Source organism: Trachemys scripta, chromosome 2 (assembly GCF_013100865.1).
Source record: "Trachemys scripta elegans isolate TJP31775 chromosome 2, CAS_Tse_1.0, whole genome shotgun sequence".
Lineage (NCBI taxonomy): Eukaryota > Metazoa > Chordata > Testudines > Emydidae > Trachemys > Trachemys scripta.
Window position 1 is genome coordinate 111,200,017 of NC_048299.1, and position 27,410 is coordinate 111,227,426.

At 42.1% G+C, this 27,410-nt stretch overlaps 1 protein-coding gene across 1 annotated transcript in view; it reads right to left on the reverse strand.

Annotated features, from left to right (window-relative positions):
• TEX10 (testis expressed 10) overlaps positions 1-27,410 on the reverse strand; it is a 120,659-nt gene that overhangs the window by 75,509 nt on the left and 17,740 nt on the right. The window contains exons 4-7 of the mRNA XM_034761416.1: positions 25,298-25,544; positions 17,648-17,760; positions 14,491-14,729; positions 12,072-12,207 (exon numbers count right to left, since the gene is read on the reverse strand). Of these exons, the coding sequence (XP_034617307.1) occupies positions 12,072-12,207; positions 14,491-14,729; positions 17,648-17,760; positions 25,298-25,544 (735 nt within the window). The remainder of the gene's footprint in view (positions 1-12,071; positions 12,208-14,490; positions 14,730-17,647; positions 17,761-25,297; positions 25,545-27,410) is intronic.

Genomic DNA, 27,410 nt, shown 5'->3' on the forward strand with positions numbered 1-27,410 from the left:
GTAGTTCTGGGGAAGAGGGATGGAGTGTCGGAGGGGGTGTGGTGTGCAGCAGGGGGCTCAGGGCAGGGGGTTGGGGTGCAGGATTGGTGGGGTAGGGGCTCAGAGCAGGGGGTTGGGGGCTTAGGGCAGGGGGTGGGAGTGTGGGAGAGGGCTCAGGGCAGGGGCTTGAGGTGCAGGGGGGTACAGCAGGGGGCTCACGGCAGGGGCTTAGAGGTCTCAGCGCAAGGGGTTGGAGTGCAGGAGGGATGTGGGCTCCAGCCCAGCTTACCTCAAGCGGCTCTGGGATGGCAGCAGCGCGCAGCAGGGCTAAGGCAGGCTCCCTGCCTGCCCTGGCCCCGCGCTGCTCCTAGAATTGGCCAGCATGTCTGGCAGTTGCTCCTGGGGGTGGGGTGGGGCAGGCACCTCCGCCAGGTGATGCCCTCACCTGCGGGTACCAACCCCAAAGCTCCAATTGGCCAATGGAAGCTGCGGGGGGCGGTGCCTGCAGGCAAGGGCCGCGCACAGAGCCCTCTGCTCCCCTGCCAGGGGCTGTGGGGATGTGGTGCCGGCCGCTTCCAGGAGCGGCGCGGGGCCAGGGCAGGCAGGGAGCCTGCCTTAGCTCCGCTGCGCCACGAGGCTGGGAATCCCTGCAGGGCGGATTGAAAGCCCTAATGGCCCAGATCCGACCCGCGGGCCATAGTTTGCCTTCCCCTGTTCTGGAGAGTGGAAGTGTGATCTTTGAGGCTGCATGAGTAAGGCTCTGTGTTTGTCACGGAGGTCACAGAGCCCGTGACTTTCCATGACCTCCATAACTTCTGCAGCAGCCCCGTGTGGCTGGCCCAGGAGCTGCCTGAGCAGCTCAGGCACCCCCTGGGTGAATCTCAGGACCCCCGAGTCTCCCCCTCCCCAGCACAGCAGGTCCATGAATTTTTGTTTACTGCCCAGGACCTGTCCATGTCTTTTAGTAAAAATACCCGTGACTAAAATGTAGCCTTATGCATGAGTGCTTCTGATTGGCTTCAAAAGTTTACACCTAAGGGTATAAAAGGGAGCATGGTCCTCAAGGCACTCAGTTCCTTTTCTCGATATCTAAAAAAAAAATTTCAAGTAGTATTCCAAACTTTAAAGAGGGGATTATTTTTTAAATGGGGGAATTAGTTAAGGGAGGCCCTAAAATCAGAGGAAATTAATATCAGGCTCAGAATGTATACCACAAGTGACTCTCAGAAATTAAAAAAACAAAAACAAAAAAGACAATAAAAATGGTTTAATGGTAAAATATAGGAGATTATTTGAGCAAAACAGATATCTTCCAGAAAACAGAAATGCAGCCCAAGGAACAATGTATGGCATGTAAAATAGAAGATGGAAATGAGAAAAACTAAGAAAATTTTGAAAAGAAATAGGCAAAGAAGAAATTATATTTATGTGCATCAGATGCAAAGACTAAAGATTTGGACAGACTGCGAGATTCAGTCTGCTGGACTACCAGGGAGAAAAATAGAACATTTGAAGAGCAAAGGAGCATTGTGGTGAAGCTACAGATGTTAAGATACCTACTGCAGACCTGCTCTCTTCAGGTAATAAAAAATACTGTGAAAGAGTGAAACATCATTGTCAAAGAGCAAGGAGTCAAAAGAGATGTTAGAACAAGTGGATAAGAAGGGGAAGAGAAAGGGGAAGGATGATGGAGTGAGGTGACAAAATTACTGAGGTTAGTCAAGAGGAGAAAAGAATGAGAGGAACTCCAGAGGGACTTAAATCTATGTGAAAGGGCAGCACAATGACAAGTGAAATGTCTTATAAACAAATATAAGGTGATGTATATTGGAAATAATTAGTTGAATTACTCATGTACATCTCAGGCTCAAACTCAATGCTACCTGAGTAGGAGCATGAGGTTCACTCAACAGGTCCCCTGATCTCTGAGAGGCACCTCAAACCTCTCCTTCTGGAACCTATCCATCCCATTCAGTCATATGGAGGGTCACATGTATATGATCATTCTACAGTTTCTGAATTTGCTGCAGGACTACATCCAGGACACAGAACTGTGCTTCGGAGTCTACCCCGATCTACCCCATAGATCCAAAACACTGTCATCATTTCCAGATTCACCCCTAGAGAGAGAAAGGCTGAATGTATGTTTTATTAAATGATATATGGAAGTTCATTGTTAGCACGTTTATTATAGAATACCAGTTAGTTAATGGACTGATGAGCAGGGTGGATTTGATTTAAATCACTAGTCAGGAAGACTCCATTTAATCATGGATTTCTACATAAAAGTGCATTCTTGTTGGTTGTTACAACCTTAATACATATTCTTCACAACTCAGAGATTGATGAGACTCAAAGTGGGTTTCTTTTATGGCCTGCTGCCATTATAGGTTCTCTCTTCTAGTCAGAGAATGGTATGGTAGATCTCAAATCAATGAAGGCTACACTCAGAAAGACCTCAAGACTTCTGGAATATGCTGCTCAAACAGTTTCACTTTTGTTTCTACTGCCTGTCCCTCCCTTCTCACATTTATCTCGACTTCTTCTCCTTGTCCACATCTATTCTGTGGCCAACAATCTTCTATTCATTGAATTTTTTGAAACTTTGCACTTTTAGAGAGAGGTAAGGGATTGACTGTGTGTACACAAATTTGCAAAGGGGCAATAGGGTGGAGGTCTGTTATTTCTCACCTCTATATATTATTTATTTAAAAACATTTTTGCTATTAACGAGCATGTTATCTCTGGAGACACAAATCCACAGTTTGAGAACTGCAAAACTAAGCATCTCTGATGGTATCTTATAGACTTAGCACTCAGTCCCATTGGGTAGATACAAAGATTATTTAGGTTAATCTATACAGAAGCCCCTGGAACCCCATAAGATGGGGTCCCTAATCCATGAACTATTGGAACTCATTTACAAAACTTTTCTTAAACATTACATGAATATATTGTCTCATACTATAGAATTAGAATTTATAATCCCTATTCCCTGATGAGATATCTTTGAGCTATAACATATCTTTAGATAGGATTTTTTTGATAAAATGCTTTTTGAGGAAAAAACCTATTTCAATACAAAAATCCGTTTGTTTTTTTTTTGTTTGTTTTTTTAAATCATTGATTTTTATCCACCCTGCTGATGAGGCAGAACTCTTACCACTTTGGAAAGGAACTCAGGATGAGATGGAAGACTGCTTTGTCATTGTGGGTGACAGCAAAGAAGTTGGTCAGCCATGGGTCCTGTAATTTGCTTATTATTCTATAAAATGTGATTGCTATAATGAAGGCTGTTTTCACTGAAAGGTGAAATAAGGAACATTCCCAGGGGGAGGGGGAGTCACAAATTGAGTAAGTACTAGGTTGAGATCCCACATCAGTGATTACTCAAACTCGAGAATAAACATTTACTAATCCCTTCATGAACCTCTTGACTATATCATGTGTGAATACCGTCTTATCAATTAATGCATGGTGCACCAAAATGACTACGTGGATGTTCACAGACAATATAAAGTCCCAATAGCTTTAACTGAAGTACGTATTCAAGTATGGAGTAAACAGAAGATGTTTCTGGGACTATGTTATTATTGTCCTAGATTAAAAATCTCTTCCATCTGAAGTCACAAAAGGGTGGTGATATGACTGTTTCCTGGAATTTATTGGGACATGCTGAATTTCAAAAAAGCAAGACTTTTTAAAGTCTGTCAGAGTTCGATGGCCCTGCTGTCAAATGCAGACAGCACATGTCTGAGTGATAAATCAGACCATTCTGTTGGATAAGTGGTTACTGGGAAAAACCAAGAGGTCCCTTTAGGTAGATGAAGAAAATCTTGAAGCCATTGTTGTCTCACCTATTCTGTTGCAAATCAAAGTTGCTGACACTTTAGCCTGTCTATTTTTTCTGGACTCTGAACTGAAGGAAATGGGAAAGGAAAGGCATAAAGAAGACCTATTATCCAGCTGAACAGAAATACATCTGATATGAACCAGTTGTCTGCTCCTTCTCTCAAACAAAATGTCAGGCATTTTGAATTGTGTCTGGTTGCAAACAAGTGTATGTCTGGATAGCCCTATAGAGAGAGTATCTCATCTACAACTGAAGTCTTCAGTTACCTTATGTGCTATTCTTGCCTGTCTCCCTTAATTGGTCTGCCAGGCTGCTGTCTTTGCCCACAAGATCAGCTGTGGGTTAAATATGCTGCTGGATGCACCAGTTCCACAATGCCATTGCTTCTTTGCACAGTTGACTGGAATGGGCTCTTCCCCGTTTGTCCACATAGAATACTGCTGCCATGTTGTCTGTGTTACTACACCTCTACCTCGATATAATGCTGTCCTCGGGAGCGTTATAGATGAAACCGTGTTATATCGAACTTGCTTTGATCCGCCGGAGTGCGCAGCCCCGGCCCTCTGGAGCACTGCTTTACCGCGTTCTCAGAATTCGTGTTATATCGGGTCGCGTTATATCGGGTAGAGGTGTACTTGGACAACTTTCCCTTCCAGATGAAGGAGAAAGGACTTAACCCAACAGATTAATCTTTAATTCTAGCATGCTGATAGGCAGATTTCCTTCCTAGGGGGTTCCAATGGCCATGGACTGCTGAGCTGTTGAAGTGAGCTTCCCATCCCAAGTTTGAAGTGTCGGAGATGACTGTAGCTGATGTGTTGAATGCTACTCCTTTCAAAACACTAACATTAAGTCCACTAGTTGAGGGATAAGAGTATCTCTCTGAGAGTTGTCAGCTTGGAAAACGTGTTGTCCAAGACTGGCAGACGGTTCTTTGTTAGCCAACGGCTGAATCATTCTCATCTTGAGGCAAGCATAAGGGGTTGTGGTAGGTGCCTAAAGACATGAGGCCTATGACCAGGGCCGTCCTTAGGATTTATGGTGCCCTAGGCGGGATTATTAAACTGGTGCCCCTATGCCTGACTTGCTCTTAGCAACACAAACATAAGCTTACAGTATTGGAAAACTTGCCACATGCACTTTATTAAAAACAGTTCAGTTTAATTAAGCACACTGTAATGCTGGTGGACTAGCACTAAAGAAGTAGCCCTATAGAAAAAAAAATCTGATTTATTGACAGAATGAAGCAAATAATAGAATATAGCCGTGAGTCTGTGACTTTGAGCTAGTGTGAAGACACCTCACAAGGCGCTCCGCCCTGACTGAGACACGGTAGAGTTGGAAACCCAGGTCATTTTTGCAAAGCCACTTTTTAGTTTTAAATGTATAGTGGTCATCAGTCTTAATGTTACAACTCTATATCAACCTTATACTGTAAATAGATAAATGGCATTATCCAGTTTAATAAGCTGGGTTTCCAAGCAGTGGGAAAATATAACCCTAGTTTTACTCCTAGGTAAAGCACCAAGTGACAAGAATGAAGTCAGTACAGAATCATCTCATCTAGATTAAGGTAGCACAGAAATGTTACAGAAGTCCTATTGTGCCTTATTTTTCTTTGGAAAGACATTAGCAATAGCAGCACATTTTGGGCACTGCCAGAAATACAGGATAAATCACTGCCTCTAAAGTTCCATCATAAACGACATTTTCACAGCTCTAGCATGATCTGCTGCACAGATTCTTCACAAGAAAGTGTCCCTGGCCTTTTTAACTCATATTAACCATGTATTTACTTTATGAAAGTTGGACAAAACATTGTGAAAACGTAAGACATTGGCTGCCCAACTTCTGGGCTGGCAAAAGCTATACTGACTCACTGGGAAAAAAAAGCAAGAGAATCTTAGTACAACAGATGGTCACTCTATACACTAGTAAGGAGATGAGCATATTACAGTTGTTGGAGGGCTCTATTCAGCAATAACAGGGCTATAGGAAAGCCAGTCAACATTTTTTGTTTCTCTGATGAAAACTGGCCCACTCTCTGCCCCAAACCAAACCTGTCGCAAATAATTGTCAACAACTTAATTTTCTGTTTTTGGCTAAGATATTGATTTTTTTTAAAAAAATATTGAAATTGGATTCAAGATTGTTAGAAAGCATTTCTGGCAAACAAAGTTGTTAAATGACAATCTAAATGGCAACACAGTCCTGCTTTCATGCTTGGCTCACCCCCAGCCTGCTGGTCCCACAGCTGCAGTAGAGGAGGAGAGAGGTGGAAAACCGCAGGACCCCAAAATCTACCTCTTTGGGTGCAGCGTGGCAATAGCAGCAGCAAGCCCTCAGGTCCAATCACATGCCACTGGGCACCACCGCCAGCCCAACGGACCATGGTGAAGTTAGCACACCATCTGATCTCAGGGACGAGGCACCCACGGAGCCACAGCAGCTCATCCTGCCCTGCACAGTTCCCCCTGGATGAGATGGATTGCTGCCAGCCCGGGGGAGAGACGCACTCCCCAGCTAACGTGACCAGATGTCCTGATTTTATAGGGCCAGTCACGATATTTGGGGCTTTGTCTTATAGAGGCACCAAACCCCCACCTAGGGTGACCAGACAGCAAGTGTGAAAAATCAGGACAGGGGTGGAGGGTTAAGAGCCTGTATAAGAAAAGAAAAAAAAAAAAAATTGGGACTGTCCCTATAAAGGTGGGACATCTGGTCACCCTATCCCAACCCCCTGTCCTGATTTTTCACACTGGTCACCCTTTCCCCAGCCCAGCCAGCTGTGTGTGGCATTCCAACCTTGGCTAGCTGCGGAGGAAGTGAGTTAGTTTCACTTTCATTCCTCAGAGTCCACACGCAACCCCCGCCCCCCACACACTTTCCCTAGCACCTCACCCAACCCAGCCCTGCTGGAGGGGAGGAGGGAGAGAGGGGTGCTCCGTGGGGGGGGGGGAATGGACGTTATGGGGGGGGGCAACAAAGGATACTGCCAGAGCCACCCAGTCTGCCTCACCTCACGCCTGGGGAGAGAGTCACAATCACAGGGTGAGTTCCTTCCCCCACCCCTTCCCAGAGACCCCAGCAGCCAATCCCTCCCGCAGACTGTGCTGCAGGCATTCGGCTCTCTCTAGGACCCAGCGTAGCTCTTACATGCTCCACTGCTTGCTGTCTGCCTGGCAGAGTGTGTGGTGCCCCTGGAAGAGCGGTGCCCTACGCGACTGCCTATTCTGCCTATGGCTAAGGACGGCCCTGCCTATGATTTTGAGTAAGATAACTGCCTGAAAGTGCTTTTCATGGAGTCTTTATTACTGTCAGGATTTTCACACATCTGTCTTCTGGAAAGAAGGCTCTGCCTTCCTGAGAATCCAGAACTGCCCAAATAAACTCCATTGACTATATAGGAGCTACATGCTTCCTCCCCCCCCCCAATTTAGAGTCCCAGTCGTGTGTTTTTCATTTGTTCTAAATCAGGAGCATGTCTGGACAATAACTGTGGAAAATCCTCTTGAGAAGATGCTTTAGAGAGTCGATCATCTAAATAGGGGTAAACATGGATACTCTGCCATCTCAATTGTGCTGATGCTGCAGACAGGCACTTTGTGAATACTCGAGATGCAGTCACAAAGCCAAAAGGGAGAACTCCACATTGGAAGTGATAATCTCCTATGATGAAATGATCGTATTTGTGACGTAAAGGTCTGAGAGCAATATGGAAATATGCATCCTGTAAGCTGACAGTTCTAAATCAATCTTGAGTGGATAGCAAGGAGCTAACTGATGCCAAGATTAACAAACGTAATTTGAACTAAAGCTCATCCACCTTCTTAGACAGTTTGACCCACTACAGGATTTGACCATATGCTCTTAGCCTTCCACTATGGTAAGTGTGATTTTACTGTTTGAAGGAAAGCTCTAAATATCAAACACAGGATGAGAAGTCATTTCCACTCTGACCCAGGATGTTTTCAGCATTATAACTCAGCATTCTTTCTACCAGCTCATGAAACGGAATCTCATCTTCTCATGGAGAAGCACCTGAGGAGACCCCGCCACATCATCATGAGACATCTGGTCATCAGGTTCCATGTCAGTATCCTGGAATGCAGTGGAGGCTTCCGGTTCATCCTCTGATAACGTACCAGGGCCTGATACGGGAGCACAGTATCTCTGAAGTGGAAGTGTAGACACAGCCAAATGAGTCAGATCTGATGTGAGAGGTTTACTCTGTTGCCTCTGAGAGAAGGGACAGCATTCTTGTAATAGTTAGGTGAAGACCAGTAAGACCATCTAACTCAGGGTGGTATATCAAGGCCAAGATCTAATTGGGGATCCAAATGTGGATCTAAGGTAGTTTGGACTGGAGACAGTATTGGCCTTGGTAAGTAGTACAGAAAATATCAAAGCAAACTTCCCAGGCGAACCTGTAGATGTCTGGAAGGAGGACGCAAAACCTCAGGGGAAAACCTGTAATTGGGAGGATTCTTTCCTTTTCTCTCTCTCAGTGGGGAAAAGGGATACCTGACCCTTTAATTTTTCCATTTATTCCCATATTTTCCTGCTCTGAGGATCCCTGAACAGGAGTGGTTTTGGATCAGAGTATGGATCCCCAACTGAGGATGTGATTTATGTACTTGAGCCACTACCATAACCATGGAAGCAGATGGCGTCAAAGAATCTGAAGATGTTTCCATCACCTTTTCCTGGCAATTTTTGGGAACTAATATGCTTGTTACATTAGGGTATGAGCCTTTTATTGGGATTTGAGACCATCATGGCCCTTAGCTTTTGGTTTGGGTTCTGAAGATGCACTTGAAATAGAGGCTATGGGATCTGAGGGGTCCCAGTGCAGACTGGCTCCGCTAACAGAGGCAAATATTTGTGCCATTTCTTTGCTTGGAACCAGAGGTGTCTGATCCAAAGGATTACACTCCTGAAGACTGGTTCTGCTAATGGAGGTCAACATCTGAGAGGGCTCATCTTGTTAGACAGCCAACTCCAATGGTTGCAGATCCTTCAGTACCAGGATATTAGATTTTATCCTGGTAGCAGAGATCTTGGAAGGGGTCTTATGCTGCTCTTTAGTCCCTGAAGGAGACCTATCTGTACTTACAAATCCTAAGCATTCTAAATCAGAGGACTTGGTTGCAAAGGCTTTCTGGAGAAGGCAAGCTTTTAGCCAGTTTTGATGCTCCTTATGAGCCCTTCGGGTCAAAGTGTTGCATATGGTTCAGCAAAATAGAGAATAACCTTCCCCAAGGCAAACACCTTTTTCCTTGAAGATGCGCAGATCAGTGCTGGAGGTTGGGAATGGACTAAAATGAACTAAATAAAGAAATAAATAACTTTTAAAAAAACAAAATTTAAAAGACTAATCTGACACCAACTGAAAGCTAGCTAACAACGTGAGAGTCTTGACTCAAAGATCCTGGTTGGAGGAAACTAATGAAGTTTCTGGTCTGTCTGCAACCCCTGATGGAAAGAACTGAGGTGGCTGAAGCATCACAATCCCTCTCATAGCTTCACCTTCAGAATATTCAGTAACAGTAAGAGGAGAACACTCCAACCGGCACTGCTGGGAGAGCAGAGCTGCATTACTAGCACATCCCAGGAGTGGGAATGTGCAGAGACCACTTGAAGTTCCAACTCACAGTAATGGGTGGCTTACTGTGAAACAAAACTTTTGCTATTTAAATTGTCAATTATTTCCTGGAATAGTAGAAACATCCAGATAATCCATTTCATTATATAGAGCAAAGGCATCCAACTAATATGCATACTCCACAATCACAAACCACCTCCTTGGAAGCCTAATCCTCAAATATTCCCTAAAGAAATGCCAGTGCTACAAAGTAATTATACATCGATGTAAAAATCTGCGACATATTGAAAATGCAAGAATAATTAAAATTTAATAACATGAAATACCATATTGATTGTATTGTATATTTTCATATTTAATTCCATAATACATCCCTTTTCAATTTGCCTAAAGCTGCCCCAGAACTTCCGGTCTGCTGCAACCAGAGTACTTGCCAGAGAACATACGTCAGGCTTACTACAGAGAACACATGGCTTTTCTAAGAGGGGATCATGATGAAATCATTGCAGAAGAGAATTATATTCCTATTTGAGTGGAGGATCAGAGACTGGATAGAACCAACAAGTGGAATTGTAGATGAATTGTTAGGAACAATATTCTTCCCCTCCATATCTGAAGAGCATTCTGTTACCATGAGTGCAGTACCTGTAGGTCTCAGGAACTGAGGCAACAGTCTGTCCTAGAACACACAACAGACTAGTTATTTGACACCACTTAGCCTGGGCACTCCTACTCTCTCCTCTTGAAGCACTGGATAAAGTGCCTGAAGCCTCAGAAGATGAGGAACCAGGCAAATCTGAGGACTTAGATCCAAGTACTTTGGATCAAAGATCTCCCTGATTTAGATGGGATCTTTAGAATCAACCAGGAATCAGAGGAACACAAATCCTGGAAAACCAGTTTAAGTGCCTTCTGCATAAACTGTAACTTTTATTCTGGTTTTGATGGATATGGTAAGTAAATTGGGGACAGAACATCTTCTCAGGGAGTGACCTTTCCTTAAGTCTCCCAGACAGCAGGTCACATTCATCTGTTTCTGACTTCTTTGCTTTACATGGGGCACAGAATATAAACTCCCATATTTTGCCTTACTCGACCATCTCAATATCAACAGATAGAATGAGTAAAGGCACAGTGCTCAGCCACTAGTGAGCTACAGCAAGTTATTACTACAGCTTTTATTATTATTATATTATTTCTATTACAGTAGTGCCTAGAGGACCCCAACAGGGATCAGGGCCCCGCTGTGCAAGGCTACACGCATACATTACAAAAAAGACAGACCCTGCCCCAAAATGCTTACAATCTATACACAGTTCCATTACTTTTTAAATAAGAACCAAGAGCAGCTCTGGAAAGCTCCACAGCTGTTAACTGGGCTGTGGTGGAATCACACAATCACAATCATATAAAAAGGCTTCACATAATTATTATTAACATTAAACATAATTAAAACATTAAAAATAATTATTTCTGGGAATAAGATATCCAAAGTATACTAATCAACACTCCTAGCAGCTAGTGAAATGTAGACATGTGTATTAAAAAACTGTTTCTGCACCATAGATACAGGAAAGAAACTGGATTTGTCTTTTATATACTCAGGGACAAATATTCAGAGGTAAAAGGGGACCCTGTGAAGGTACTAGTGCAAAAGCAATATGGGTGTACATCCAAACACTGGATGTACAGACGTAATTCTCACAGAACTCACATTTTATCCCTACTAAAAAAGGAGTTAGGAAAAATACTGCAATCCTAGATGTCACATCAGCAACAATTTACATACATTAAATCCCTAGAGCTACGAACAGACCAGTCAGTCAACCACACACCTCATTTGGAATTGGAAGTACACAATCAGGCAGCAGCAGAGCCCCCCCCAAAATATAATTTAAATAAAAAAAAAAGGCAAATACAGTACAGTACTGTGTTAAACGTAAACTACTAAAAAAATAAGGGATAGTTTAAAAAAAGATTTGATGAAGAAAAAACTTTCTGTGATTGTTTCTTTTCAATTAAGATGGTTAAAAGCAGCATTTTCTTCTGTATAGTAAAATTTCAAAGCTGTATTAAGTCAATGTTCAGTTGTAAACTTTTGCAACAACCACCATATCACTTTGTTCAGAGTTATGAACAACCACCATTTCCAAGGCATTCGTAACTCTGAGGTTCAATTTGTAGTTCCATTTAATTCTTTACCAAGCTAAATGTAAACGATCAAATTTTCTAATATATCTATTTCTGCAAATCCCCATCTTTGCTACACATTTAAATGATTTAAAAAATAGTCATGTGTGGAATTTCAAGGCTAAAAAGAAATTTAAAAACCTCTGCTTAATGAATGAACTGGGATAATTAACTATTTAAAATTTTACACACGCTTAAATGTACTGGAAATAGAAATTAGGTAATAAATTATATTTGAGCCCAGATTGGCCAAATTCTCCAAAACAATTCTGGCAGTGGGGAAGAAATTGTGACAAATGGAGCAAATGGACATCTTCTGAGCTTTCCCCAAATGAGCTTTTGTTCTGTATCACAAGCTTTGCGCTACTGTGGAAGTTCATGACCTAGACTTTGAGACTAAATCTGCAAGGTTAAAATTTTTAAAAATAAAGAAAAAATCTTTACCTGATTCTTTGAGTGCTCAACTCTTCTTTCTGATAAACCCTGCTAAAAAATTTCAAAAGCAACATACGAACAGGAAAGAGGAGATTCTTCTGCTGGTATAGTGAATATACTGCTTTTATCAAAGTCTCTGTTGCCACTAGAAAGAAAAAACATGTTAAAAATGTGAAATTTAAAAGTGCTTTTTATCTTCATTACATTAAGAATATCTATTGAGGAGCTAATAAAATATTTTAAAATACCCATTTCTATGTAAAATCCAAATCCTGGGAATAAACCATTTTGGTATCAATTTCTGCAGGATGTACAACAATGAGCCTTCACAGACAAATCTTGAAATAATGTTTGCAGTGTGAAATTCCTCAGACAATTAAAATTACAAAGCTAGATAAAGAACTACGTGAAACCCACGTAGCACACAAGTTTTTAAAGTATTGAAGAATTTCAAAATGAAAAATAATACAAGAATGAAAATGAATGAATACTGAAAATCACAGACAATCTATTTGAATGCTAAGAAGGTGACACTGTTAGGAATGGGAGAGCATGTGAAAAGCAGGTAAGAGCTCCCACCTCACACACTAATCGAGGCATCAGCCCTCTAGTTGTAAAGTTGGTTTCTCTGGGTCCTATTGGACTCATTACCGTTAACAGACATTCAAATACCTGCATCGGCCATTAATTCCTTCTTTCCTTGACCTTTGATTATCCAGGATCAACAGATTTCACCATTTCCATTCAGATGCAGAAGACCTACCCATGTCGGATCCAGACACAGCATGCTCCATCTGGACACAGCTAGTTCCACACACATAGCCCAACCCTGGTACACCACACACTACTGTGAATCCCCATATGAATCCAGATCTACTTCTAGAACTTGGTCCTTATCTGTAAAGCCTTCAATGGGTAAAGTATTCATGCTATTTCACAGATCACCTCTCATTCTACACCACACTACATAACAGCACTTGCAGCCCATGGAAACTCCTCTGCTGATACCATCCAAAGTGAAACTCAGATCCCAAATGCAGAGCATTATCTGTAGAATGCACTTGGCTGGGCACTACTATCGTATCAGGATGAGCCTGACAACTGCCACTTTTAGATTCAGGGCAAACTTCCACTCTTTGAAGCCTGGTCTACTCTACAAAATTAGGTCAGTTTAACTACATTGGTCAGAGGCATGAAAAATTCACCCCCCGAGCAACACAGTTAAACCAAGCTAAATCCATGTGTAGACAGTGCTAAGTTGATGAAAGAATTCTTCCATTGACCTAACTACCTCCTCTCAGGGCAGTGGATTACCTATACTGATCGGAAAACCCCTCCTGTCAGCATAGGTAGCATCGACACAGAAGCGCTATAGTGGGAGTGTGCTGAGCATTTTAAGGCCATGTCTACACTAGCAAGCTTACAGCAGCACAGCTGTACCTCTGTAAAATCGCTCTTGTAGCCACTCTATGCCAAAGGGAGAGAGCTCTCCCACCGATATAATAAAACTACCTCCACAAACAATAGCAGCTATGTCAGCGGGAGACACTCTCCCACTGACATAGCACTGTCCCCACCAGCACTTCTGTCAATGTAAATTATGTGCTTCAGGGGGATGTTTTTTTCATGCCCCAGAGTGACATAAGTTATACTGACAAAAGTGGTAGTGTAAACAAGCCCTAAGTGTTGACATAGCCTGAGTGAGTCCTCCACCAAAAACCGAGCAGCATAAGGGCCCAGCAATATTTCACCTGTAACACAATCAAGGAAAGGCAGCTGAAAGAAAGCCATTCTGCATTGGACCTAGAAGTGACAGCAGATGTGCCCTCTCTTGGAAAGGAAAATTAATGCAACACTGGAAAATACAGTGTTACTTAACACAGGCTTTCATTAATGTGAGCTTGTCATTCCATGTCATTATAGCAGTATGACGGCCTTCTTACAATTACAAAGGCACATTTACAAACCATGGAAATGATTTTAAACACAGAATGGAACACTGAAATGGCCTCAAGAAATACTGATTAACTGTGATCTATAAAATGCAGATGTAAATGAATTTCCTTATTCATTAAAGTGATCTCTTTTTCCTCTTCTTTTTTTACTTAAAGGTAAGAGAAAATGGCTACAAATACACAAATATACTACTCCTATTGCTATTCACTTTTAGAGCATGTTTCATCAAAGAATCTAAAAGTGCTTTACAAAACTCTTTAACCGGCAATTCTCAATGCCCTGTGAAGTAGGGGATATATACAGTGAAATACGACTACTTTGTGGACAGAACACACTACAAAACATTTTAGGACATTCTTAACTTTGTACCCCATCCACCTTAGACTGCAGGAGTTAATCAGAGACACAGAACATTTCCTGTGCATAGGATATATTTGGTTTTTAAAGACAACTGCCTGCTAACTACTCTTACCTTTGTTTCGTTGTATTTGCATTAGTCTCCATGTCACTCCAAGCAATCTGTTCAACTGCTTGCCGTTCAATCTGCAACCATCCTGAAGGGTTTCAGTCACAAACTTTCTTATCATGCCCAGCCAGTCAGAATCCATTTGAAGTGTTGAAGCACTTGCCAGTGAAACCATAATGTCACACAGGGTTAAATTCAATAAAAGATGATCTACGCTGTTTGACGATGTCATACAGTACTTGGTGCTAAGTAAAATACATATATGGATATTTATGAAAAATGAATGCAGTTTTTAATGTATTAATGTTTCACAAAGTTATCATGATATAGAAAAAATGTCTAAGCACTACAGGTTTAAAGCAAAAATTTTAAAAATAGGAGCCTCACTAAGGCTCTTCAATCTAAGGTTAGATACATAAATAAGTGACCTGATTTTTAAACATGATAAGCACCCAACACCTCCAGTGAGCTCACAAGATTATACAACAGTCCCAGGAAGGGCAGGAGTATAATTATGACTCCTTTCCATGCTCACCCCTCCATTCCCGAGACTATTAGCCTAACACAATTTAGAAGTTTCCAGTGTGCTATAACAGAGTGAATTTCACTACTTTTTTTTTTTTTTTTTTTTTAAAGCAGTACAAAATGTTAGTTGGTAAATCTGTAAATTGCTAAATTTAAAAGTAATTTTATCAATCAGCAAAGCCTACATATAATTCCATAATATCAAACACCATATATTTAGCACATTCTACCACCCAAAGATAGCATTTTTCTTTTATTTCATAAAGATGTTTTAATACTCCATCAATGTATTATACCAAAAGAACACGTATGGAGCTCTGGTATTTGCTAACACATGTTGAGATCAAATTAGCTTTGAAATCTTTAGGTCTAATTCTGTCTTTCCTTCAGAGTGAGGCACCAGGGTTTAGGGCCTTACAGACAGACTTCATTTGTCCTTCAGAGTACCAGCTTACATTAAAAACAAAAAATTAGTCTTTAGTTTGTTCGGTTCAAAAAAAATAAACACTTCCAAATGTGGAAGGTGATCAATTCAAAGATGTCTGCCAGAGTTTGCAAAGATAAACAACAGCTCTCAAGTGTGAACTACCTCATTTGAGAGCTGACCCATTCATTTCAGTGAGTGCTAACTCATAAGCCAATGATGATAGTTAACTGCTGATATTTAATGTATTTCACTGCTGAAAGCATGCAGGAAAGTAGTAGTAGTAGTAGTAGTAGTATAATCTGAATATCTACAGCAGCATTTCCCAAAAGGAGAGGAGTGGCTAAAAGAACTAGCCAAGAGAGAGTAATTTATGGAAGATCTTATTAATCATACATAGTGGAGATTTGGGGTGGAGAGGGGTGACCTGAAGGGGAGCTCTGCTTTCAGAAATTTATTTTCCTGAAGGGGAGCTCTGCTTTCAGAAATTTGGGAAGTACTTGTCTAATTAAATATATTATTGATTCTATACTGACCCAACAAAATAGCCTTATAGCTTAGAGGTAGGGTGGGGCATAGTTCAGAGATATGGTGATGAGATGTAACTTGCATGGAGTTATGAAGAAGGAATATATATGATATTAATGAAGCGTGCATTTCTTTAATGTTCATTTTCAGAATTTTACAGTTTTTGAGGGGAGTTGAAGTAGAAATTGAAATTCTAACAACACTTGCTGGTTGTTATGTAGACTCCACTGATGCACACTTTCAACCACAACTATTTCCTGATGTAGGGCTAAATTGTGCCTGTAGGCTACACACCACCCGTTGAAAAGGCCAGAGAAACTGTAATTCAGATACAGCCTACAATGGAATTTCAACTATCAGTGTAGCTGCACCAATGTAAACCCCATGGGGCTTCGGAGTCCAAGCCACAACTTCAAATCATTGTCTATACAGCTATTTTTAGAGCACTAGCATGAGCCCAAGTCTGTCAACCTCAGCTGGGAGGCTTGATTCAAGATGTTGTGCAGACATACCCCTAGAGGCCCTGGGGAAAAACCTGCTAGGAGAACGTAGCATAGGAGAAGCTCTGCAGCACCCAGGAGTAGAGCACAAGAAGTGTAGCCCAAGAGGGGCAGAAGAATTATTAGTTGGAAGACATTTGGACTTATAGATTGACCCTGGAAGGGGATTGCACTTTTGTGTGATTTGGCCACAGAACATCCAGATAGAGACAATCGGGAGAAGATACTGACAGAGATGGTCCATTACAGAGCGAAGAAGAAGCTGCAAGGAGATACCAGAGATGAGGACCCCTTGCAACAACATGTCCAGGCGTAATGGGGTGCTCTTGAGGTGAGGGCATACTATTATACATGGCCTCACAGAAAGCCACAAATCCTTCAGTATTTGCTTGGGGGTGGGGAAGGGAAGCAATCTGCTATTGGCCATTCCCAGCAGCAGATTATTATTTCCACCAAACTGGTTCAGTTGTGCTGCCAAGGGATAGATAGGGAGACACAGCTGCTGATCAACCCTGCCCTGGAGAGAGAAGTGTCTTACTCTCCCTTATATCATCACTCAGCCACTTAGGGCCCAGATGCACTACAAATCATAGATTTTGGTTTACTACGACTAAGATATAATGCATGAACTGATCCATTATCTAATCCGCGGCTCTCACACTTTCTTGTAACATGGACCATATCTTAATAGAGATATTATGGACCTTCCTTTCACATTCATCCGACACCCTACCACAACTACACAGAAAATAAATGTATTTTAGTTGTGTTTCAATACAATTTAACTGCGGGAAACAGGATACGCAGCACCAGTAGAACAAACACCCCTAGAGAATCCACCAGCAAGTGCCCTGCAGGCCACAAATTGAGAACCAATTTCTAATAAGTGAATACTTATACTTCTAAGATTCTGCATTTTAGTTTCTCTGAAATAATAAAAACATCCAGATCTAGTTTCATATGAGAAATTTTATCTTAGACTCTTTAAAGGTATCAATTAAGAGCAACATAACCAGCATCTAAATACCTCTCCATATCCATCTCTTAAAGAAAAAAACCCACCCAAAGTATTTTTTCCTTTTGCTATGCTGAAAGATTAATACTAGGCTGTGTGTCTCATTCAGACATGTGGTCTCACTTATTCATGAAAGAAAAAGATGTAAAGTGACACCTGTTTTATTCATACCTTTTGTATGGATCTCTCTTTTTGTGCTTAATTGTTTCTTGTAAAGAATAAGGAAAATGACGCATGAAGTGATGCTTGAAATCAACAAGGTAATTCATTCGAAGCCATGCCTCCTATTAAGGAAAGCAGATAATACATTAGAAAACAATGCTTATAAGTGAAGTGAAATATAATCATTTAATAGTCTACCAAAAACTAATGCTTAGTTAAAAAAAAACAGGATGTGACATAGGAAAGAGAAAAAAATATTTTAGCTTCTGATTTAAAGCTCCTTCACACACACGTTCTTTATAGGATGATGACTTTTGCGACAACAAAATGGTTCACTAGACAATGATAATCACTTATGACTGGGGGCAGTGTTTCACCCAGAGTGGATTCTGTACATTTTCTTAGTGAACGGGTATACAGCAACATGTAAGCTGAATTAACTAGAACTGTAAACAGAAAGTACATACTGAGTTTCCGCATGTAGACATCCCCTTAGTTCACAATAAGGTTTCCCATCGTTTAGTTCACACCCAGACTATATAGAACAGCTGCCAGCAGGAAGGCAGAGGACAGCCTGGCAAGAAAAGGAGCTTGCCCTCTGCAAAGCCAAAATGCCTCCCTCCATGTTTACCAAAGAGGAGATAAATAGGGATATAAGAAATGTTGGGAAGATCTCAAATGTAGCAGGAGACAAGTGTGAACTAGAAGGGAAAGGAAAAGGTAATGGGTGTGCTTGAACGCAGGGAGAAAAAATAGGCCTTTATTACTTGCATAGGTCAGAAGGAACCTCCTATATAGCACAGGTCACAGAATTTCCCAGTTACCCCTGCCATGAGCCCAATAGCTTATGTCTGCATCCAGTCTTGATCTGAAGACTTAAAGAGAGAGAGAGCATCTACCACTTCACTTCCCTTGGTAGTTTGTTCCAATGGTTAATCACCCTCATGGTTAAAGATTAGTAAATTATTTCTAATTGCATACCTTTCCATTTCTGCCTCATGCAATGCACAGAATGGAGCTGCTTGGGGATAAATCAAGGTTGTGTAGAGAAGCAATCTGGCTGTAGGACTCCTGCCTCACTTGCTGCAGAAGTCTGAAGGTGTGTCGTGAAGGATACAAGGGACTACCCAAAGTGAAAGGACAGTTTCATAGTTAAGGCAGATGAACACTGCCATAGAGAATTGGATCATATCCCTGCCTGTGCTAGAGTTCCTATGTGATGCTAGTCAAGTCATTTCAACTAAACTAATCTATTCACATGTGATCACTAATTGTGTTCCTCATTTTCTGGACCGGGGGGGGGGGGGGGAAAGCAGGGAGCACTCACACATGCAACTGATGTTGATGGGAGCTGTGCTCTGAACATATGAAGTGCTATATAATGCTAAATATTCTCAAAAATCCAATCCTAAGTCTCAAATTGGGCACACAAAATTAAAGGATACTTTTGTTCTCAGTGCCTCAGTATTTCTTCTGTAAAAAGGGGATAATACCACCTCACCTCACAGGGTATTCTGACAATAACTTCTTTAATGTTGGTTCAGACTCAGATGCTATAATGATGAGCACCATAGAAAAGCACTCGAAGAAATCGGTAATTCTGTTGTCAGAGTAGTGTTTGTATAGCGTGCAGTAAATCAAGCCTAGGACCACACATTGAACACAAAGGAAACAACACATTAATGGCTGCTCTTTAATTGAGCACCATTCGTGTGCACTGAATGAAACAGGTGGAAAACAGTACATAATTATGTAATTAAAGACTGTATCATTATATATATATATATATATATGCGTGCACAAGAGGGTTAAATTAAGGTTGTACAGGCAACCTTAATTCTCACATTTCCTAACTTTTGAGTGTTTGACTCTGCAATTTAAATGTTTTTAATGCAATTTGTGTGTGTAATTTCCAAAGTTTTTTACAAAGCAAAAAAACAAAAAAAATCCATCATGTGGCATCATATTCACACCTACATGGTTCATCAGTCAGGTTGGAAACTTTTGGTCCACACAGAACTCTGCCACTGTAGCTAATGGAGTAATAGATAGGAATAATAGGTTGTCATCCTCAATTTGGACAACACTAGAGGGGGATGGGAACAACCCGACAGTGGGTTTCAGATGTTTGCTCAGAGCTTGATCACTTCTCCCTCTCCCCTCCAACCTGTCCTTTTCACAGTACTGTTGTTTCTGATTCCAATCCCAGGCTCCTTGACCGGTGTCTATGTCTACACTGCACTTTGTCATTAAACCTTTTGTAGTCAGGGGTGTGAAAAAAAACCACCCTCCTGACCAACAAAAATTTTAACGACAAGAAGTGCCGGTGTGGACAGCATTTTGTCGACAGGAGACACTCTCCCGCCAACAAACCTACCGCCCCTCATTGGGGGTGGTTTTATTTTGTCGGCAGGAGAGCTCTTTCTTGCCGGCAAAGAGCAGCTACATTCGTTATAGCAGCATATAGCCTCAGTCGCACCCCTGTAAACTCCCCACCTCCTTGCCCAATCATTTCTAGTCCCCAAGTCCCCTTGGCCTGCTAATCCCAGTTCCCTCCCCCACTCCCTGATCTGCCCGTCTCCCCCACAGCCTCCAGCTCCCAGTCACCATTCCAGGGCTTCCCATCCAATCTCAATATCCTCACCTCTTGCAGAATTTTTTCTCTTTGCCCAGCCAGTCCCAGTTATCTTCTTCCCATAACCTGGCTCGTCAGATCTCTCTCTCCTCCTCACCTCCTTCCACCCCCCATTAGGTCCCACTGCCAGTCTCCTGGTCATGCCAATCCCAGTCTCCACCACCTCTCTCAGACACTCCTTGTCCCAACTATTCTATTCCAGCTCTTGTCCCCACTGCATTTGAACCAGATGGATTCCTCCTACGCTTGCTTGGGTATCGGCAGGGGGTTACTGAGAGCACACAGGTTACTGTGCAGCATAGGTACAGCAGGTGGTGCTATTGTACCGCTCGGTGCAGAGATCTTCTTTGTCTATGTGCGTGTGCCGAGTTGGAAGGTTTCTCTTTAGCATGTGAGCTTCCTTTAGTTTAGAGCTTGCCCGCATAGGGTCTTTAGCTCGTTGGGAACTCTCGGTACCGGACGTTCCTGGTGCCTCACGGTCTGGCGCTCTCAGTTCCAGGGGAGATCTTTCAGTAGGAGATCGCTTTCTTTTGGGCGACTCTCGGTGCAGGGATGTCTGCGACCGCTTTTTTGCAGGCTTTCTAGGAGCAGGCTCCTTGGCAGCCATTGTTGGAGCACAACCCCATCAGAGGCTTCTGATGGTCACCGTTGGCCAGGGCACCTGGACTCAGGGTCGGAGGCTGACCTGACGGATTTCTCCATCATGAGGAGCTTCAGTTGGAGATCCCTGGCTTTTCTTGTCCTGGCTGTCAGTTTTCTGCAATGCAGGCACTTTTGAGTAATGTGAGTCTGTAAGTCAGGCAGCGTTTAAAACCAGGTGAGCCTGGCATGCCTGAGAAAGTCAGTCTCTTTGGGCTGGTCTTCACTATGGGGAGATCGACGCTTGATTTAGTGGGTCTAGTGAAGACCCGCTTAATTGACCGCAGAGCACGCTCCGATCAACCCAGGTTCTCCAGCTCCCCGAGAAGATTAAGGCAAGTCAATGGGAGAGCATCGCTCGTCGATGCAGCGCAATGAAGAAACTGGGGTAGGGTCGACCTAAGCTATGTTATTCACGTAGCTGGAGTAGCATAATTTAGGTCAACTTACCCTGGTAGTGAAGACAAGCCCACAGAGGAAAAAAAAGGGGGTAAAGCCTGTTTGAGGCTAAGGCTGCCAAAGAGAGAGAGGTAAAAGGGGAAAAAAATATTTTTTTTGGTGCAATTAAAGAAATTACAGTAGGGCAAGAGGATAGGGAAGCTAACTACAACTAAGCTAACACTACCACTAAGAATTATCTACTATTTTTTTTTCTGAAGTGGGAGAGGGCGCTGCGGATCACTCCGACTCAAGTCAAAAGCGGCAGAGAAGGAACTGGGGGACAGTTAATTGTGCACCGCTATGCAGTGTTCCCTCTAATTTTTTATGTCCATGTGCGGAATGAAGTTTATGTGCACCAATATGGAGGTAATGTGTGATACATCACCTTCATATTAGGGCACATAACAAAATTCATGTGGTGGGGGTGGGGCCAAGGACTTCAGAGTGTGGGAGGGGGTTCAGGGCTGGGGCAGAGGATAGGGTGCAGGGGGTGAGGGCTCCAGCTAGGGGTGAAGGCTCTGGGGTGGGGCTGGGAATGAGGTGATCGGGAGGGGGCTGAGGGAGAGGGTTGAGGTGAGGGCTCTGGGGTGAGGGGTTTGGGGGTGCAGGCTGTCCCAGGGCTGCTGCAGGGAGAGAGGACTCCCCCCAACCCTCTCGCACTGCAGCAGCTCTGGGCCGGAGGAGAGGCACCTTTCCTCGGCAGCAGCTCCGGTGGGGCTGAGCTAGGACATTTGAGTGGCTCCTCTCCCCGGCAGCTCCAGTGGGCCTGGGCCGGGCCAGGCAAGGGGCTCCTCTCCCCCAGCGGTGGCAAGACGGGGCAGGTCCACGCTGGGACCAGCGGGGAGGAGCGCCTCTCCCCACCGCAGCAGGTCCACGCTGTGGGAGAGTCATCTCTCCCCGCCACAGCCCTGAACCCCTGCATGGGGCTTAATAGACAGCTGCACAGCTTAGAGGGAACTTAGCCGCTATGTAGCCAGTCGGTGCGGCGCGAGATGGCTACGGCACATGCATAGCCCAACCGGGCACTGCTACCACAAATCTCCGATTACAAACGCAGGGCATCAAGACACTTAAAGTGGAGCACCCACAGGGACACACCTCCAAGAAAAAATGATATTTGCCCTAGTCTCATTTCAGCCAAAATTTTCCAAAAAACATTCAGCTTGAGAGACATCCTGCATAGAAAATTAAAGGCCAAACAGTTAAAGTTTTGCAACCTTATAAGCAACTGAAAACAGGAGTCTTAACAGTAAGTAACAAGCAAGCTTAACAACAGATGATGCCACCAGCCCCACTTATAATTTATCTCGTTTTAACTTCCAGCAATTAGTTCTTGTTATTCCTTTCCCCACCATAATAAGGAGCCCTTTATTGGTATTTTCTGCCTATGAAGGTGTTTATACACTATTCAAACCATCTCCTCAAATCTTCTTTTTGATAAACTAGATAGAGCTCCTTTAATTTCACTGGAAGGCATTTTTCCCAGCCCTGCTGGGAATAATTTTTGTGGTTCTTCTCTGCACCTTCACCATTTCTCCAAAGCACCACTTTTCAAGGACTATTTACATGCAAAGTTTCAGCTTCCAAAATTCAGCCATTTGCATGGGTTCAATATGTAAAGAAAAAAGGGCATTTCTCATTCTGACTCCATGAGTTAAAAGGATTAAAAAAAAAAATGCCAAATGTAATATCCTCAAGTTCTGAAATGTTTCTGCCCCAAAGGTAAGTTTTCAAGGAAGTTCTGAACACTTGAAAATGGGGGGACATAACATCAACAGTTTCATCTATCTAGTTTTTTATACAATGCCAATACCATGGTATTAGAGTGACCACCGCAACCATAAGAAAGCTAGTATAATTGAGTTCCTGAAAGAGAAATGCAGCATAGATCTTTTATTGTTAGATCCTTCACATATTAACTAAGATGCAGTATTAGTTATGAAAATCAATCCCATGAACGTTGTTGTGTCAATTCAACTCTGTGTAATTTAAAACAAACTAACCCGAGAGCAGTCTTATAATGCAATTTGTCAGAAGGGTGCCAACTGTGATTTAAGATAATAGTTTTATCTTCAGCTTCCTTCATACTGTGGAAAATCTCACAATGTAACATAATAAAACATTAAGTATTGAGACAGATATGGGAATTTCCTGCAATATTCTGGTCAAACCTTACTGAATTATGTTTAATGATCTTAGGAGTTAATTGTATTCAAAATACAAATGAATATGTATTATTGTGGGATTGTATGTAACATCTCTAAAGAAGAGACATGGCTAATGTAAACCCCGAGAAGTGTTATGAGCTTCAGAGATCTCTTTAAAATAACATGGCTAGACAAAGTTAAGTGGGATTCCTAGGAAATACTTGGGAGGAGGTAAGTTTTCTCCTCTGGACCTAACCTTTCAAAGCTGCACCCTGAGGAGAAACTCATTGTCTGGTGATCACCTTCTACAGGAAGACAAGATCAGAGGCCAAAACTGGATACGACAGTGACACACAGATTCATGGGTGTGCTTGTTCTGAGCTCACTACAAGTTTGAACTTTTAACCACAAAAAAAAAAAAAAAACCTTGATGGGATTTGAAGGACTGGTCACCGGCCAGAGCACTTACTGGAGTTGAGGTGCAGATGCTTTTATTGTTTTCAGTATGTTTTCTCTATAATGTTTTTTCTTAAGAAAAACACTTACTTGATTAGAAAGAGCTGTGTGGTAAATTATCACTGCAGCATTTACATCATTTATAGCCTCTGAGGAGAAAAGCAGAGCAGGCCTGCTTAGTCAGTCTGACTTTGTTGGGGAAGTCAGTGTAGGCAAGGAACTGTGAAGCCTGGAAATACTTAGGTCAGGAATGGGAGAGGCATGTGTCTCTGCCCAAGAGACGACAGCTAGGGAGCCAGTAACCTGAGAGTAGGTGCCCTTGCTGGATGATAGATGGGAAATACAGGTGCAGATTGCCCTGAACTATGACATGTACAGAAGAGGGTAATATATACACATACATATTACACACACACTTTTTACAGCATTGTTACTCATCTTGTGTGTCTCTAGAAGTCCATGGTTTCAACAAGAGCAACTCCAGCTCCATTTGATCTCAGGAGCAAAATAGCTGATCAAAGACACACACCTACCCATGCTGCCTGGAACATACAGCAGCACAGAGAGTGCTCAGCAAATCAATCTGCACTCTCTTACAGAGATGTTAGGAAAGGAATTGCCAAGGTATCCCTTCCCATCCCTCCCAGCAGCCAAAAGGGGAAGAGAGAATGGGAACAGTGACATCCCTATACCATGCTGCAGAATCTAGAAGTGTGTAGCAGAAGTAAAAAAGGAGTTATTTTGGTGAACAGGCACAGAGGCGCAAATAAGGAAGGCAAGATATTTCAACAGTGCTTTGCAATATTTTTGTTGTGGTTTTGATTGTCTTCATACATAGAGTCATGACATCTCTATGCAAATACTGGAAAGTAACATAAGGACCTCACACTGTAATTATTCTGTGGCTCTCTGAGACCTTGTTTTCTATAATGAAGTCTCTCCAGCTCAGAAAAATGATTCACTATCCTATAGAGTGGTCTGCAGAATGAAAAGTTGGAGAATCAAAGATGCTCTCACAGAACCACAAACCTTCCCAACAATCCAATCTTCCACTGCTTAGATCTCAAAACTTTGTGTCCTGCAGAGTGCAAGGAAGGACTCTGTAAATCAATGGTGGTCGAAAGACCTCAGTTTGATAGCTACTTTTCTAGATTAAAGAATCTGAGAAAGTTCAAACTCATACTTCCATAAAATCACATTTAAAACTTGGGACTAAATTTTTATTTCCATTATTTTAAAAACTATTTTCCTCACTTATATCATGAAGAATCACCAGTTTATAGGCAGAGCAAATTTAACTTATGTGCTTAAACTGTAGATCACATTACTCCTTTCTCTTACCATTTTGTGTGTTTCATCATGTTGCTTTGTGAGTTTCCACAGCAAATATATGATACTAAGCACTTGCTGCATTAGCTGTTGAGATTCAGGTTCCAAAAGATTTCCAAGAATGGGAGCAGCAAGTTGTGCAGGAGACGCTTCAATCCAGCACTCAATCAATAATGGAATTATTATCTCAATAAATCCTTTTAAATTTTCAGCAGAAGACAGGCCTTTTTCCACACTGTCTGTCATGCTTACCAGGGACCTAAACCACAGAAGCAAAAAATCAGAGATAAAGAGCATTACATTAAAAAGAGAAGGGGAGCACCTTCATTGCACTGTATTTGCACAATATGATTTCAGAACCCTTTTATGCTTCAGCCAGTTTTACATGCTTTGTTCTTGTAGAGAGTAATAATTGGCAGTTGACCACTACAGATCAATGTGAAAATAAAATTATTAGAATAAAACCATCAAGAAAGTGAAATGGTATAATTTTAGCATAACAGATTCAAAAAGTAAAACTATGTCCCATATATTTTCTCTCTCTCCTAGGTGAGCCAGAAAATCCAAGGGCATTTTCCCTTAACACCCTCTGTCTGTACTCTAAAAGATCTATATGCATTACAAAGGGGGCCAGATTCTCCCCTCAGACACATTCATGCAACTTTTGTGGAATTCAGTGGGAATTATGCGCCCATAAACAAGAGCCAGTAAATATTTTAAAATTACAAAGCTCCTAAAACAGAGCAATCTCAGAAGAACCAGGATAGTAAAATATTTTCAAAAGAGTTCATGGGTTAACAAAAACACATTACAGGCAACATGTTTTATCTGCCCCCTGAAAGAGTACTCTCTGGAGGGCAATAATGCCCTCAGCCTATGATTTTGGACACTGTATCCCATGATCAGTCTGGTTTTCAACTCACTTGACAAGCAATTCCCATTATAAATCTGAACTTGTGTACATTAATTAGACTTGATACACAGTGGGCGCACTTCATTCCAGCTGCAGTGATAGTCCCCATAGTTACAATTGGGAATAACACTATAATTGGTCATCTCTCTAGAATCTCAATAAACTTTAAAGTGCACCCAATACAGATAAATAACTTACGACAGTTTGAAAAAAAATACTTGCCCTGGCCACGTTTGTAACTTCAAAACTCTATAATTAGCCAAACTCTGCAGAGAAGGCTTGCCTATGGTACAACCCACAGCATATACTAAACAGGAACAGCAGATTGAAATCTTTTAAAGTTATGTTCCAAAATAACTATGTATTACCAGGCACGATCCTTTGGGAGGAGAGGGGGCAGTGAGACACATAAAGGGAAAAAGAGAAGGGGTTAGAAATAGTGCACACTCCCTCTCAGCAGCAAGGGCAAGGTGAGGGAAGAGAAAGAACAGTGAAAAATACCCACGCAAGGAAAGAGGCAGACAGAGAAAGAAGCCAAGAAAGAGGAAATTTAGCATGTGTCAAAAACTTTAGAACTCCTGTACAGATATACAACATCCAATGGGGCTTGCAATCACATTACTGTGGCTTGTTTTTTTTCCCTCAACTAGCTACATAAGAGATGCAGTATTTTTCAGGGAAAATATCCTGTGTGCACTTTTTTCCACCCAAGGCAGAAGAGGGAAATTATATTTTTTAGGTTTTTCCCTTGCCGCCTCCTCCCCCCCCCGCCCCCGAAGGCTGAAGGGAATCTCCCACCCAGACTTTCAAGTGCCACTTCCCACAGCGCTTAGATTCACAAGAGTAAAATTAACAACCCACGTCAGTTTCCTTTTATTTCTAAGGAATGTTATTTGCAGAAGCATTAGAGGCACCACCAGAGGATCTTTCTTTGCAACTAGGAAACTCAGAGTGAACCACTGCAGCAATAGTGATTACATGAAAAAGCTGGTTACATCACTTTTATTTGCACAATTTAAACATGTCTACAGAACATGGCTTAAAACACTGCATTTGTTTCCTAAGGTATTTGAAACTACAAAAGCACCTACCTACCATTCCCAGAACACTTCCAAAATGGTTGCGGGAGCTTAAAGAACTTAGTAACGGGGTCCACATAAGAACATAGTTAGAATACATGAATCTTGTGTAAGCATTTCATAGCTAGTCTAC